Below are 15,350 nucleotides of genomic sequence, written 5' to 3'. Positions count from 1 at the left end.
AAATTTTGCAATAATCTTGCGCCACCCTTGCACAAAACGACGATAATTTTTCTAATTTCATAGACAACAGAAGACTGTATTTTTTCTACATAACCCCCCTCTGAATTTAAAGCTGGATCCGCCCCTGTTTAAGACGTCCGTCGTTTCTGCTTCTATGTATTTGGAGGTTAGGAACTTGTGACAAAACTTAAGCAGTAAAAGACAGTCCGTGAGTTTCTCAATCGGAAAGCTACTAATGATTATTCCGATACTTTAATGCGTTTCCAAGATATCAGGGAAAATCTCCAATAATTCAACAAAAGTGGGGCTAAACCTTTGCAGGTTGGGAATTTCGGGACTGAGCTGATGAGGCAAATATAGGACCCGAAACGCCCTATCGAAATAGTTCTTATAAATATAAATAGTCGCATTTTTGTGCAAAAATAAATGGTGGAAAAGCGAATTTCAAGTGTTAGTGGTTTTTGAAAAAAAATTATGATCGAAACAATTTGTTTATCATTGAAGCTGCTTTTAGGCGATTTTTGAGGTAAAACACCAAAAAACGAGAAATTCAGTTTCGAAGTTAACCGGCAGAATTTTTAACGGTTGGGCCGAGTGCGGTCCTGTCGGAACACGACAACGCCGCCATCTGGCCTCGGTCAACAAACTACAGCGAACCGATCAGGGAACAAAAACCGATCGGAATCGCAAATGGCTGTTTGCGGTGTGACCTCTATAAGTTGAGTCGATATTTTGCAGAATTAACAAAAACGACGGCAAATCGGTGCGTGGCGTGCTTCGATCCCCATCCATCCGTCAGTTTCACAGCGTAAAATGCCCGAAAACACCGTATTTTCACGTTAAATCGCTACTTTGTGCGGGTGTGGCCCTTCCATCAGATAAACAAAATTAGTCATCGGAGGTGGCGTGGCCCCACTCCCGGGACCTTTTTGACAGTTGCCCACTAAATCGAACGAATAATGTCAACAGTGTAGTGTGTGTAACCGATTTTGAATAAAAATGAGCTCGAATAACGTAAATACGACGGTTCCCACCACTCAAGTAACCGCCACTATCAAGAGCCGTCCGAACATCATGCCCAGCAGTTACATGTACACTTCGAGCAGCGCACTTTTGAACCGAAACACCGACAACAAACCCACACCGCCGCCCACACTGCCCAAATACACATCCAGCTTTAATGCAGGCAGTGGTCTGAACCGCGAAAGGGACAAGGACTCGATTGGGGGCTCCTACAGGCTCTCCAGCCTGGACCGGCTCGCGATGCGCCAGAAATTCATGGATCAACAGCAGCAGCAGAGCCCCACTAATGGGGCCACGCAGCCCCAAATCAATGGCGACACCAACAGTGTCTCCAGTCTACAGAACAAGAGGGAAATGTTCTTTTCCAGCTCTGGTAAGTCTAGGATTGGCGTTGGTAAATCGAGTGTTGGGGGCCCTGGGCTGCGATGCTGAAACTTTGCTCAGTTGAAAGGGAATTTGGGTGGCAACAGCTTTCCCAGGTAAGAAGGGATGTTGCCAAAGTCGAGTGAAAGCAGCGACTCAGCAAGACCCTCTAAGAAAAGTTGGGGCCACCCGAGTTTCCTTCACTGTGAGCAAGTTTTCAATGGCCTGATGCTGAACACAACTGCCCCCAAACCAATGAAAACATCGCAAAGCTCAAAACTCGTTTATTTGCAGCCACCGCAGGTGCAGAGCCCCACAACAAGGACACGAACCGCCTGAACAAAACGCCGAGTACGGAAAAACCTGCGGTTCCTGAACGCAAGGAGACTGTGAGCGAGGGCAGCCACGCAAAGGACCCCAAAGAAGAGTCGAGCAAAGAATCTAGTCCGGAAATAGTGAAGGAGCGGCCCAGAGTGAAGGAGCTGGACGGATATGTGGGCTTCGCCAACTTGCCCAATCAAGTCTACCGGAAGGCGGTGAAAAAGGGCTTCGAGTTCACCCTGATGGTGGTGGGCGAGTCCGGCCTGGGCAAAAGCACGCTGATCAACTCGATGTTTTTGACGGAAATTTACAATGCGGCCGACTATCCAGGGCCGACGCAGCGCCTGAAGAAGACCGTCGCGGTCGAAACGACGCGAGTAATGCTCAAGGAGAACGGAGTGAACCTGCTGCTCACCATGGTGGATACCCCGGGATTTGGGGACGCTGTGGACAACAGCAACTGTTGGGCGCCAATCATCGAGTTCATCGAGAGCAAGTACGAAGACTATCTGAACTCGGAGGCGCGAGTGACGCGCAAAGTGTCCCCGGACTATCGGGTGCATTGCTGTCTCTATTTCATCCAGCCGTCTGGACACGGACTCAAGTCCCTCGACATCGAGTTCATGAAAAGACTGTGCGACAAAGTGAACATTATTCCTGTTATTGCCAAAGCCGATACGCTCACGTCGGAAGAGTGCGCGCTGTTCAAGAAGCAGATCATGACCGAGATTGCGTTGCATAAAATCAAAATCTACGAGTTCCCTGAGACGTGCGAAGAGGACGAGGAACACAAGCTCAACAAGTCCCTGAAGGAGCGCGTCCCGTTTGCAGTTGTGGGCTCGAATGCGGTGATTGAAGCCGATGGTGAGTGAATCGAGTGTGGTTTACATCGCATTTTCAACGCGGATTATTTGCAGGGAAAAAGACGCGAGGCAGGCGCTACCCATGGGGGATCGCCGAGGTGGAAAATCTGGAACACTGCGACTTTCTGGCGCTGCGCAACATGGTGATCCGCACGCATCTGCAGGACTTGAAGGACGTCACCAACAACGTCCACTATGAAAACTACCGCTGCCGCAAGCTGGCAGGACTGGGGGCCGATGGGAAGCCTTCCAGGATCTCCAACAAGAACCCGCTGGCCCAAATGGACGAGGAAAAGCGGGAGCACGACGCCAAAATGAAGAAAATGGAGATGGAAATGGAGCAGGTCGGTGCCCACACTCTTAACAAAATGTCCAATTTTCAACCTTTCTTTTGCTTCAGGTGTTTGAAATGAAGGTGCGCGAAAAGAAGCAGAAGCTCAAAGACTCAGAGAGCGAGCTGACCAGGCGTCACGAGGCCACGAAGAAGCAGCTGGAGCAGCAGGCCAAAGAGCTGGAGGAGAAGCGGCGCCAGTTCGAAATGGAGAAAGAGAGCTGGGAGAAGGAGAACCAGGTAACTATTGAAGACTTGCGCCGCCGCAGCCTGGAGGGCTCCAGGGAGACCGTCGACGGCAAGAAGGAGAAGAAGAAGAAGGGCCTGTTCTAGGCCGGCAAGCGAACCAGGACAGTCAAGTTGTATAAATATTCCTCTCAATATCGTGTATTTATTATATTGGCAACATACTGCTAGGACTTGAGGACTCTGCCTGAGGTGCACCGCCACCTTTCCTCCAGCTTCGTAATTTAAGATTTTATATTATATTAATTGTGTAATTTGGGATCACTGCATAGCGAATCCTGGAAATATATCTCGTCGTAACTAGTTGAAAAGGCTGCTGGTTTTACTGGTTTTTTGTGGACAAGCTGATTCCCTATTTTGGTTAACTTTTTGTTAGTCACTTCGACTGTTCGTTTACCAATGATTCACACATTCCTATTTTGTACTTTTCTACTTTCGCCTAGAGGTAATGAAATTAAACTGCCACAAACCACCGATGATAGTCTAGATTAAGTAGCGTCGTTCAGCATTTAAAATTAAGAATGTTTGTATGTAAAGGCCATGAACTACTATTGATGGGCCTTAATCGAATCATAATCAATAATAATGCGATTACAGCCTTGATTTAGGACTTTAGGCTTGTTTGGCCTCATGAGACAGACTTAATCTGTTTGTGCCATTGCAGTACCATTTTTTAGACGGAAAAGACGCTGAATTGTTGTAAAATAGATTTAAAGCAGATTTCTAAATATATTTATTTTTAATTTCTGTACTTTGTAGTGTTTTTTAAGGGGCTTTCGAGGCTGCAAGTTGAAAATAATGCGGGTTTCGGTTAATTTAGCACGCCAACAATGGAGGGTTTTCCGTTAGTTGCACGGTCCTCTACAAGGGAGCGGCTAAAAGGATTGTCTTGTTCGTTAACTGGTTTGTCAGCGGTTTTTCGCGTATTTTGTATAGAAGCGGCGTAAGTGAAGCTTTCACTTCCTATACGAGAAAAAATGTTAGGTCTGCTACTTGCTTTAGTTTGGAAGATGTGAATTTTTAAAAGGAAAGTTGGGTAAAAACATCAACTTTGAGACCGATTTTTAATGAGATGGCAAAAATCAGTCTTTCTAGCTTTTCTTGTAGGAGTTGCAGCATCTTTAGAGTGAACTGTCTTTCAAAAATGGTGAAAATTTCAAATTGCTGCTTACTTTACTTTCGAAGGTGCGATTTTTTAAATGAGAGGGTGCAGTTGGGTAAAAACATCCATTTTGAGACCGACACTAACTAAGCTTGCAAAAAGCAGGATTTTGAGCCGATGTTGATGGAACTTTCAGCATCTTCAGATTCAACTGTCTTCTAAATATTTTGAAAATTTCAAGTCCCTACTTGCTTTAGTTTGGAAGATGAGATTTTTTAAATGAGGGTGCAGTTGGGTAAAAACATCCATTTTGAGACCGACACTAACTAAACTTGTAAAAAGCAGGATTATTTTGAGCCGATGTTGAAACTTTCAGCATCTTCAGACTCAACTGTCTTCTACCGATTTTGAAAATTTCAAGTCCCTACTTGCTTTAGTTTGGAAGATGCGATTTTTTAAATGAGAGGGTGCAGTTGGGTAAAAACATCAATTTTGAGACCGACACTAACTAAGCTTGCAAAAGCAGGATTTTGAGCCGATGTTGATGAAACTTTCGGCATGTTCAGATTCAAATGTCTTCTAAAGATTTTGAAAATTTCAAGAAAAAAATGTTAGGTTTGCTACTTGCTTTAGTTTGGAAGATGTGAATTTTTAAAAGGAAAGAGCGCTGTTGGGTAAAAAGATCAAATTTGAGACCGATTTTTAATGAGATGGCAAAAATCAGTCTTTCTAGCTTTTCTCGTAGGAGTTGCAGCATCTTTAGAGCGAAGTGTCTTTCAAAAATGGTAACAATTTCAAATTGCTGCTTACTTTACTTTCGAAGATGCGATTTTTTAAATGAGAGGGTGCAGTTGGGTAAAAACATCAATTTTGAGACCCACACTAACTAAGCTTGCAAAATGCAGTATTGTGAGCCCATGTCGATGAAACTTTCAGCATCTTCAGATTCAGCTGTCTTCTAAAGATTTTGAAAATTTCAAGTCCCTACTTGCTTTAGTTTGGAAGATGCGATTTTTTAAATGAGAGGGTGCAGTTGGGTAAAAACATCAATTTTGAGATCGACACTAACTAAGCTTGCAAAAAGCAGGATTTTGAGTCGATGTTGATGAAACTTTCAGCATCTTCAGATTCAACTGTCTTCTAAATATTTTGAAAATTTCAAGTCCCTACTTGCTTTAGTTTGGAAGATGAGATTTTTTAAATCAGAGGGCGCAGTTGGGAAAAAACATCCATTTTGTTAGAACATTAGACCGACAATAACTAAGCTTGCAAAAAGCAGGATTTTGAGTCGATGTTGATGAAACTTTGAGCATCTTCCGAGTCAACTGTCGTCTAAAGATGGTGAAAATTTCAAGTTCCTACTTGCTTTAGTTTGGACGATATGAATTTTTAAATGAGGAAGCGCAATTGGGTAAACGCCTCCATCGACGTGTGTCGTGCCCGAAGGGTTCGGCACAAAAAACGCATTAAAGAGCGTTTTTGGAGCAAAAAAGCCTAAATTCACACCGGTAGGTAAATTTTCGAATGTTTTGCGAGTCAAAACCAGCATCAGGCAACAATATTGACTTGAATCATTTGCTGTTATCGGTCGATTACATTTAAACCCACAAAACCAACAAACACTGATAAGGCGCATTGTTACTGAGAAATTTCGCAATCCCAGAGACTGATTTAAATTGATTTTTTTTTGCACAACCGTTCACATTGCAAAAAGCAAAACTGTGGAAATTGTTGCTCCGGCCCATGGGTGTTTACCATTAAAATGAGGAATAATCGGTGCCATTATCGGCATTGTTTTCATCGTTTACACGACCTCAGCTGCCCATGCAAACAATGCAATCTTGCAACGAAGAGATACGGATTAATTAATATTTAATTTTGGGCCCACTGCTATCTGAAGGAAGCATGAAATGTGAAAGGTTTTTGCGGTTTTTCGTCTTGCGATATTCAATTTGTCGGGTGATTGATTCAATGTTCAACTTTTCCTAGTCCTTGTCAATTAAATTCGCGTTAAAGTATCAGGATTTTGCATAAATAAAACGGTTTTTCCTAAGGAAAAGTGTTGCCTTTAGGATTCTTCAAAACAACATTTTTTCCGGACTTTTAGTCGCGCTTTTAATTCAAATTTTGACGCAAAATCCGCATCAATTGCTTCTACGGTACGTTTCGGTAAAGCATTCATTTGCTGAGCTGGAAAAAATGCAGGATGTTGCGCAATTTTTACGAAACTTTCGCCATATATATCAAGCAAAGTGCCTTCTAAAGATGGTCAAAATTTCAAGTTCCAGTTTGTTTTAGTTTGGAAGTTGCGAATTTTTGAATGGCAATGAGTAGTTGGGTAAAAACATCCATTTTGAGACGGATGTTTGCCAAGCTGGCAAAAAGTACCATTGAGGACCAATTTTATGAAACCTTTCCCATCTTGAGAGTCAAGTGTCTTCTGAAGATGGTGAAAATTTGAAACTGCTACTTGCTTCAGTTTGGCGTATCTGATTTTTTTAATGCGAGAGCGCAGTTGGGTAAGAGTGTCCATTTTGAGGCCGATATTTGCTAAGCTGGCAAATGGCTGGTTGCACGGCGATTTTTATGAAACTTTCGGCCGTATTTAGAGTAAACTGTCTTCTAAATATGAGCAAAATTTAAAAAACCTGCTTGGGTCAGTTTGCACAATTTCATTTTTAAAGGAAAGAGCGCACTTGTGTAGAAACATCCGGTTGCAGCCCGATATTTGATAAGCTGTGGAAATGCAAGATTCTGGTTGACTTTCATCAAACTTTGAGTGTCTTCGGAATCAAGCCTCTTCTAAAGATGGTGAAAACTTAAAAATGTTACGCGCTTGAGTTTAGAAGACGAGAAATTTTGAGGAAGAAAGCGCAGTTGCGCAAAATCATCCATTTTGAGTTCGGTTTTCGCTAAGCTAGCAAAAGGCGGAAATTCGCGCGATTCTTGTGAAATTTTCACAATCTTTAGAGTAAAGTGTCGTCTCAAAGTGTAACTAATTTCAAGCTCCTGCTTGCTTCAGTTTAGAACACTCGAATGTTTAAGTGAGAGAGCGCAGTTCGGTAAAAGCATCTATTTTGAGACCGATATCTACCAAATTCGCAAAGTGCAGGATCTCGGGGGATTTTCACCAAATTTTGACCATATTTAGAGACACATGTGTTCTCAGGATGGTGAAAATTTCAAGTTCCTATCTGCTTTAGTTTGGAAGATGGAAATTTTTCAGTAAGAAAACGCAGTTGCAAATAATGATCAATTTTGAGATCGATATTTACTAAGCAGTTAAAAAGCAGCAACTCAAGCGATTTCCATAAAAACTGCACAATCGTTAGTCTAAAATGTCTTCTGATGATGGTAAAAATTTCAAGTCGCTGCTTGATTCAGCTTCAGAAAGTAGAATTTTTAAATGAAACAGCGGACGTCAGTTAAAGTATCTATTTTTAGACCGTTTTTTGGTAAATTGGCAAAATGCTGACTTTCGGGCGATTTTGACCAAATTTTTACCATATTTAAGAGCATGTGTCGCCTAAACACTGTGAAATTTTCAAGTTGCTACTTGCTTTAGTTTAGAAGATGGGAATATTTAAATGACATCTATATTTTAATGGACATCAGTGTCGTGCCCGAAAGGCTCGGCACAACTTCGACATTAAACACTCTCTAATACGAGCAGAAATTGATCTGATGGTGGTTGGAGAACCGAAACCCTCGTATGAAGCAACTGATGCGTGTAAAGTCGACTGAAAACCGCCGCAAATTTGAAAAACCCACATTTTTCCTATCTCTAAACAATCCTCCAACTAGCACTCACCTTTCGCACATACGAGGCCTGAGGATGATGTTTCACCGGCATGAAAAAGAGCCGCAGCCGATCGAACAGCTGAATCCCATCGGTGGAAGCCACGCCCATATACAGGAAGATGCCGAAAAGGACGGCCATGGGCACCTGCCTCAGCAGAGGCGACATAAACACGGACAGACCTGCCAATCAAACACAAACTAGCTTCTAAGCTCCTCCCCTTTCCACGCAGCCTACCAATCAGAGTGGCCACCACAAAGCTGGAGAGACGTTGCTCCTTCACTTCCACCAGATGGGGTTTTTCACCAGGGGCGTGCGTTCGGGACATAACAGTCAAAGCACTGGCGTGCGCAATGCTGCGCACAGTGGCGGCGCACATCCAAGGCATGCCAAAGAAGCCGCAACCTACGTTGGTGAGGCAAATCAGCACGATGTCCAAGTGAAAGCCGGCGCCTTTCTGGAGTTTGCGTTCCTTTTTGTCCAGAATTAGTCTGCAAATGGGGATTAAGTCAGCACCCGGTTGAGGTTCGTTTTGGGGCAACTTACTCGCAAATGTGCGTCTCCATGAACAGTAAAATGTAGACCAACATGGCAGGAACAACGGCCGCGAACATCACCCACACTGGCGGTGGCGATTTGAAGCCGTTGGGCGGGATGAACCAGCCTCTAAGTGTGGTGTTCGAGGGCGAGAGGCCTTTGGGAACATTGAGCTTTTCTGTGAAGATCTCTGGAAGCATAAAGTCCATGAACACCATGCAGATTATTGCTATTGGAACGCCGAAGTCCCCAAGCGCTCTACGGGCCTACGAAGAAACTCTGTAAAACTCCCCCGAAAGCCAGCCATCAACCCTACCGATCGGCCCAGAAAGTGACTGTTGCGGAATATTTTCAGATAGTACGCAATGGCGAAAGTCCCCAGCGTCAGAATTGTGCAGAACAGGGCGGTGTTCGGTTGATTGATCCGGCCGCTACTGTCCAGCGTAGGCACCTTTTCCAGGTACGTCACTGGAATGAGCACATCAGTTATGTTGATGTTGGGGTTCTCGGTGATCAGGGTATCATTTTCAGTGGCGTTCCTGCAAAAAAACCATCCCCTCATCCATTAGAGCCCAGTTTCCCTTGGCCAGCGCCTACCTGAAGACAGTGATTTCGGTCTCGCAATAATCGCCCAAGATCGGATGCTTGTCGTAGACGAAAAAGATCTTCTGGATGCTTTCGATTATGTACAAGAAGACGATCAAGGCCGAGAAAATATCCTCGGTAAATCTGGAGAACAATTTCACTAGAACGCTGCCTTCGAATGCGGCCACTATGATCCCGATTATGGCCAACCATAGGCCGATGTAGACGCGAATGGTCAAGAACTCGAAGCCTTGCGATTGGCAGAACTGATACAGGCTTTCGTCGAATAGCAACAGTGGACCTGCAACAAAAAACACCCAGTAGAAGGACACCGATTAATCAACCTGGTGGGTTCAGTTTTGTGGACGTTTCGTTGGTGTGCGTGGCGGGCATCTTCAGGGGTGGTTTGCTCGAGGGCTTATCTGGCACTGCCAAGCAACCACGTGGAATCGCGATCGAGGATTCTTTCAAAAGTGCTTGCTCTTGAAGGTTTTTTCTGGTTTGAAAACTGTGAGGTATTTATGAAAGGCTGGCATCACTGAAGCATTGAAACAGCATGATAGTTTTCCAAAAAGTTTTCGAATTGATTCAGTCAAGAGTCGTCTAAAGACGGGGGAAATTCCACATGCGGACCAACTTTGGTTTGGAGGATGCGAATTCCTTAAAGGGAGAGCACCGTTGGGCAAAAACGGCCATTTTCAGACCCGTTTTAGCCTAGCTGATCAAAATCAAGGTTACCGGCGATTTTTGCGGTACTTCCAGCATCTGTAGACTCGAGTGTCATCTACAGATGGTGAAAGTTTCACATGGTTACTGGATTTGGTTCGCAAAAGACGATTTTTTCGAGAGAAGCGCACAGTTGGGCAAAAGCAAACATTTTGAGCCCCATATTCAGTAAACTGGCATCAGTTTTTGGATTTTTTTTAAGCTTTCCCTCCTCCACAGTCAAGTATCTTCTAAAGATGGTGAAGATGTCAAAATGCTGCATGCTTTAGATGAAAAGCTGTAAACTTTTACATAAAAGAGCGCAGTTGAGTGAAAGCATTCATTTTGAGACCGATATTCACTAAGCTGGAAAACAGCAGGATTTCCCCCGATTTTCATCAAAATTTCTGTGTTTTTAGACTCAGCTGTCTTTTAAAGATGGTGCAAATTTCAGGTTTCTGTTTGCTTTGTTCGCTTCTTTATTTTGAAAAATGTGAACTTTTAAAGGAAAGAGCACACTTGGGCAAAAACACTCATTTTAAGACGTTAAGATATTAACCAAGCTTGCAAATGCAGGATTTTGTCCGATTTTTATGAAGGTTTCAGAATGCTTGGAGCAAAGTGTCGTCCGAAAATTGGTAAGAATTTGAAGCCCCTGCTTACCCCAGTTCGGAAGCTTTGAATTTTTAAATGAGAGAGTACAGTTGGGTAAAAATAATTCATTTTGAACCAATATTTGGCAATTTGTCAAGAGGGAGGATTTCGGGGGATTTTTACGGAAGTTCTGCCACTTTTAGGGCCCAGTGTGTTCTCAAGCCGGTGAAAATTTCAAGTCCCTCCTCGTTTTAGTTTGGAAGAGAGGAATTTTAAAGAAGAGGGTGGGAAACCTAAAAATCAGCCATTTTCAGACCGATATCCAGTAAGCGAGCAAAATGCAGAAATTAGGGCGATTTTTATGAAACTTTTACCATCTTTAGAGTGGAGTGTAGTTTAAAGACAGGAAAATTTTCAGGAGCCTCCTTGCCTCATTTTCGAAGATTTGAATTTTTAAACGAAAGAGCACACGTGCGTAAAACCACACATTTTGAGACCGATATTTCTTAAACTGTCACAAAACGGAATTTCCGGTAATTTTAATAAAATGTTCACTATGGTTCAGGGAAAGTGTGTTCTAAAGACAGTAGAAAATTTCAAGTCCCTACTTGGTTTAGTTAGGAAACTAGGAATGTTTAAAAAAGAGGGCGCAAATGCGAAAAATCAGCTATTTTGGACCGATTTCCAGTAAGCGAGCAAAGGGTAGAAATTAGGACGATTCTTATGAAATTTTTAGCATCTTTACAGTGGAGTTTTGGTTCAAGACTGGAAAAATTTCAGAAGCGTGCCTGCTTGATTTTGGAAGCTTTCAATTTTTAAACGAGACAGCGCAGTTTCGTAAAAGCATCTGTTTTGAGACCGATATCTACAAAATTCGCAAAGTGCAGGATCTCGGGGGATTTTCACCAAATTTTTACCATAAATAGAGACACATGTGTTCTCAGGACGGTGAAAATTTTCTAAAAACAGTGAAAATTTCAGCTTCTGCCTTCTTCTGGTGTGCAAGCTACGACTTTTTAAAGAAGAGGGCGCAATTGCAAAAAATCAGTCATTTTGAGTCCGATATCCAGTAAGCGAGCAAAACGCAGAAATTAGGTAAATTTTTATGAAACTTTCACGGTCTTTAGATTGAGGTATCGTTTAAAGACTGAAAAAATTTCAGAAGCCTCCTTGCCTCATTTTGGAAGGTTTGAATTTTTGAACGAGACAGCACAGTTGCGTAAAACCGTATATTTTGAGACCGATATTTTGCTATATCGTCAAAAAGCAGGATTTCCAGCCAGCTCCATGAAAATTTCCCTCAAGTTTGCGGCAAGTGTGTTTTAAAGACAGTGAAAATTTCAGGTCCTTGCTTCTTCTAGTTGGCAAGCTAGGAATTTTTAAAGAAGAGGGCGCAATTGCAAAAAAATAGCCTTTTTGAGACCAATTTTCACTAAGCTATGCAAAGGCCCGGATCAAGGGGATTCTTATAAAATTCTCCCCATCTTCCGAATGGAATGTTCGTGATCGATTGTAACAATTTCAAGAGTCCGCTTGCTTCAGTTTGGAAGATTGGAACTTTTCAATGAGAGAGCGCAGTTCGGTTAAAGGCTCTATTTTGAGACCGATATTCACTAAGCTCGCAAAATGCAGGTGTTTAGGCGATTTCCATAACATTTTCACTGGGTGTACAGTGAGGTGTCTTCTAATTATTGTCAAAATTTGGAGACTGCGTGTCCCAGTTTGGAAGATGTGAATTTTCGCCGAAGAGTGGACAGTTGCGAAAAATCATTTACTCTGAGACGACTATTCACTAAGCTGGCAAAAGGCAGAATTTCCGGATAATTTATCGAGACTTAAACGATCTTTGGAGGCAAGTACCGGTTAAAGAGGGTGAAAATGTCAAGCTCCTACTTATTCTGGATTGGAAGATGGGATTTTTAAAGTAAAACCAGTCGTTTCAATTGGTTCGAACTCCGCGCGCCAAAAACGGCCATAATTTCGATACAAAAGAACGCCCACAAGGAATACTGCTGCGTGCCAATACTTCAGTGCTTTCACCACACCAGTCCAGCAGAATGCTGCGCGCAGACCACCTCTGAAGATGCCGGGCACTCCCCCAAGCGAAACGTCCCCAAGAAACCCCCAAACAAACCTACCTGTCGTCCCTACAATAATCAAAGGCTGACCGCAAAACATCGCAAACAAAATTCCAGCCAAACAGGTGGCCATCAGAGTCTCGCTAATGCCGATCTGGCCCTCCGTTTTGATGCCCATCAGCCCTCCAAAGGCGATCGCCCCGCTAACTGCAGCAAAATACATGAAAATGGCAGCGGCCGCACATTGAGCATTTAGGCCGTCGGTGATGTCGCTCACATAGTGCGGATAGCGACGTTTCAGGTCGTTTATCAGCCCTCCCCAGGGCCGTTTAGTGCGCTCCAATGGATTGGGGAATGGTGGCTTCTTGTCGCCCCCGTCACTCACTAGGGCGGCTTTTGGAATTCCTGCAACACTCAAAAACATTAGCATGATCCAGGCCAGCGTAAGGTGGAAGGTAGCGCAGGCTCACCTCGTGCCTCCTGCTCCTTCTCCAAGGCATTCAGCTTCCTCAGCTTAATAGCGTCGCTCTTTGCTTTGATCTCCTCAATGGGGAGCAGCGCCTGCCGCTCCCAGTCGCCAGGGGGCAGCACGATACTGTCGTCCAGGAACTCATTGATGGCTGAGAGCAGCTCGTTCCTCGAGTCCGCCTTGTAGGCAATGTTGTGGAACTGCTGGTTGGCCATCAGGGTCGATATGGAGCGACCCACCTAAATCCCCAGCCATTTAGTGCCACTTCCGCCAAATCCCCAGCCGAACTCACCTCATGGTAGTCAATGGTGGGCAACTTGGGGCCCAAGAGGATGAAGATAAACCGCACCGGAATGTTGACTTCAATGAGCGACGGAATCACTATAGGCTCGGCCAATCGCACAAAAGCTATGGCCGGCTGTTCCAGGAAGTCCACATCTCCCACCAGCACACTGGCCCCTTGCGCCTCCGGAGGGATTTTCTTCAAAATTGCATCGTTGCGCGCCCTGCGGATGTCCTCATTCGATGTGGAGTAGAAGTCCTCCTTTATCTCCACAGTGTGCGAGTCAACCGGCAGGAGTTTGATCTCGGCGTCCCCGTTCTTCAGCCCGTTCTCTGGGTAGCTGATTTTGCGCTTTTCTGCATCGTAGAGGTTCTAGAATCAAACAGACCTCCATCAGAACGGGCATGGGAAGTGGACCTTTGCGCCACTTGGAGCCTCATGAAGAGCGTGCGGTCAACACTACTGGAGGTTTGCTACAAGCACAGGCTTTGGCGCAAAAAATGGGTTTCGGACCTATTGGTCCTCAACAGCTGATGAAGGCTAATAGGTCCGAAACCAGTTCACGGAACCGTTCACCTGCACTTGTACTACTTGAGTGGTTAAGAAAGGTGCTGAAAATGTTAGTTAGTTGACTCAATATGGACTAGATGATGGCTGAAGGTTGCAGTATGAAGAAGCTGATCTATCAAGTTCAACTAGAGCGTCGTGCCCATTCGAGCTTCATTCTACTTGGACTCTAGAGGAGGAAAACCACTACTGATGAATGTGAATGGATTAGTGAAGACTAAATAGATCGGATTGAGTCTCAACCAAAAAAAATGCCCTCGTCTCCAGTAAAAAACATTACGTTCAATCAACATCTGCAGAGCTGGCTGGGAGTCCAAGTCGACGTCGGTTTTTGGTCACACTGGGACGTCAACTAGACGTGTTTTGACCCGAGTTTATCGAGTCAGTTTGCCCGAAAATAGACTTAGATTAAATCATGTCATTTCAGGTGACCGTCTAGTAGGCGTTTGATTGACGACGACGATTAAGCAAAGACGCAAAAAGACACACGTGAAAGATAAAAAGTTCTCAATTTTGATGTGAACCAGACAGCAGAATAATGCCAATGTCGATATAAAAAACGATCACAAAAAATTCAAGCACTTGGTAGTACTTGAAGCGCCCACTTTGAAGCACTTTTGGTCCAAATTCCACCCAGCTCTGCCGAAGTGATTGAATTTTGTGTCTAGTGCGTGAAAATGCCCCATTGCCAAATTTGCCCACAAAACCAGCAGCTGGGGACAAACCCAACCAATTCTGGCATTGAAACTAAAACGTTTACTGAGAAAACGCGTTCAGTTGCTAGCGTTCGATTAACCGCCCGATAAATTTGGCAACAATACACTAATGAACAAACGAAACCCGATCCAATCAAAACAAAGCCAGACGAAGACAAAAAACTCTCAAAAAAACAACAACAAAACCAGACGCTAACAGAGGGCGAAGAAGAATATACAGCAGAACAATCAGGATCGATTTCAGGGCCTAATTTCGTGTATATTCTTCCACTTTAAAGGTCGAAGAGTTTAACAACTAGATGATTGATGCGCATCACGCCAAACTACATGAGCAAACTGCACCCACATGCGGGCCGAATCCAATCAGGGAAAAGGAGCGACCTTTGACGGCTGCATGGTCCGCGCAGATTTTTCCCTGCGCAGAACAAACGGAACAGCGCATCATCATGGCTGCGTCGAATCGGGCACTCTCATCGATCCAATAGGACTGAAATGAAACGGTCTGCTTATCCAGGAAATTTTTTATTCAAGTTATGTGCTCCTCGATGGCCAACCAAACGCTGGAAATTCTCCAAATTCACCGTCTTTCTTAAGGTCAAGGGCGGATCCAGCTTTAAATTCAGGGGGGGGAGTTATGTAGAAAAAAATACAGACTTCTGTTGTCTATGAAATTAGAAAAATGATCGTCGTTTTGTGCAAAGGTGGCGCAAGATTATTGCAAAATTTCATGTTTTCCGTCCCATTTTGCATGTTTCTCGGAAGCAAAAT

The 15,350-nt window shown here is 43.9% G+C and overlaps 2 protein-coding genes across 2 annotated transcripts in view; one reads left to right on the top strand and one right to left on the bottom strand.

Moving 5' to 3' along the window:
• LOC109542298 (band 3 anion transport protein) overlaps positions 1-15,350 on the bottom strand; it is a gene marked incomplete in the record, with an annotated part of 45,429 nt that overhangs the window by 5,392 nt on the left and 24,687 nt on the right. The window contains 9 exon segments of the mRNA XM_048669971.1: positions 8,061-8,230; positions 8,286-8,539; positions 8,595-8,851; positions 8,902-9,124; positions 9,183-9,471; positions 12,608-12,952; positions 13,018-13,255; positions 13,309-13,671; positions 14,929-15,069. Coding sequence (XP_048525928.1) covers positions 8,061-8,230; positions 8,286-8,539; positions 8,595-8,851; positions 8,902-9,124; positions 9,183-9,471; positions 12,608-12,952; positions 13,018-13,255; positions 13,309-13,671; positions 14,929-15,069 — 2,280 coding nt within the window.
• Positions 660-3,898, top strand: LOC109542299 (septin-7). The gene is made up of 4 exons (XM_019911475.2): positions 660-1,396; positions 1,681-2,571; positions 2,625-2,914; positions 2,971-3,898. The coding sequence occupies exons 1-4, from the start codon at positions 1,000-1,002 to the stop codon at positions 3,232-3,234; spliced, it is 1,842 nt and encodes a 613-aa protein (XP_019767034.1). The 5' UTR covers positions 660-999; the 3' UTR covers positions 3,235-3,898.

This window comes from Dendroctonus ponderosae, unplaced genomic scaffold (genome assembly GCF_020466585.1).
Source record: "Dendroctonus ponderosae isolate FM_Combo_2020 unplaced genomic scaffold, Dpon_F_20191213v2 Dpon_F_20191213_9, whole genome shotgun sequence".
In the NCBI taxonomy this organism is placed as follows: domain Eukaryota; kingdom Metazoa; phylum Arthropoda; class Insecta; order Coleoptera; family Curculionidae; genus Dendroctonus; species Dendroctonus ponderosae.
Note: the sequence above shows the minus strand (reverse complement) of the source record. Positions and strands in the feature narration are given on the sequence as shown.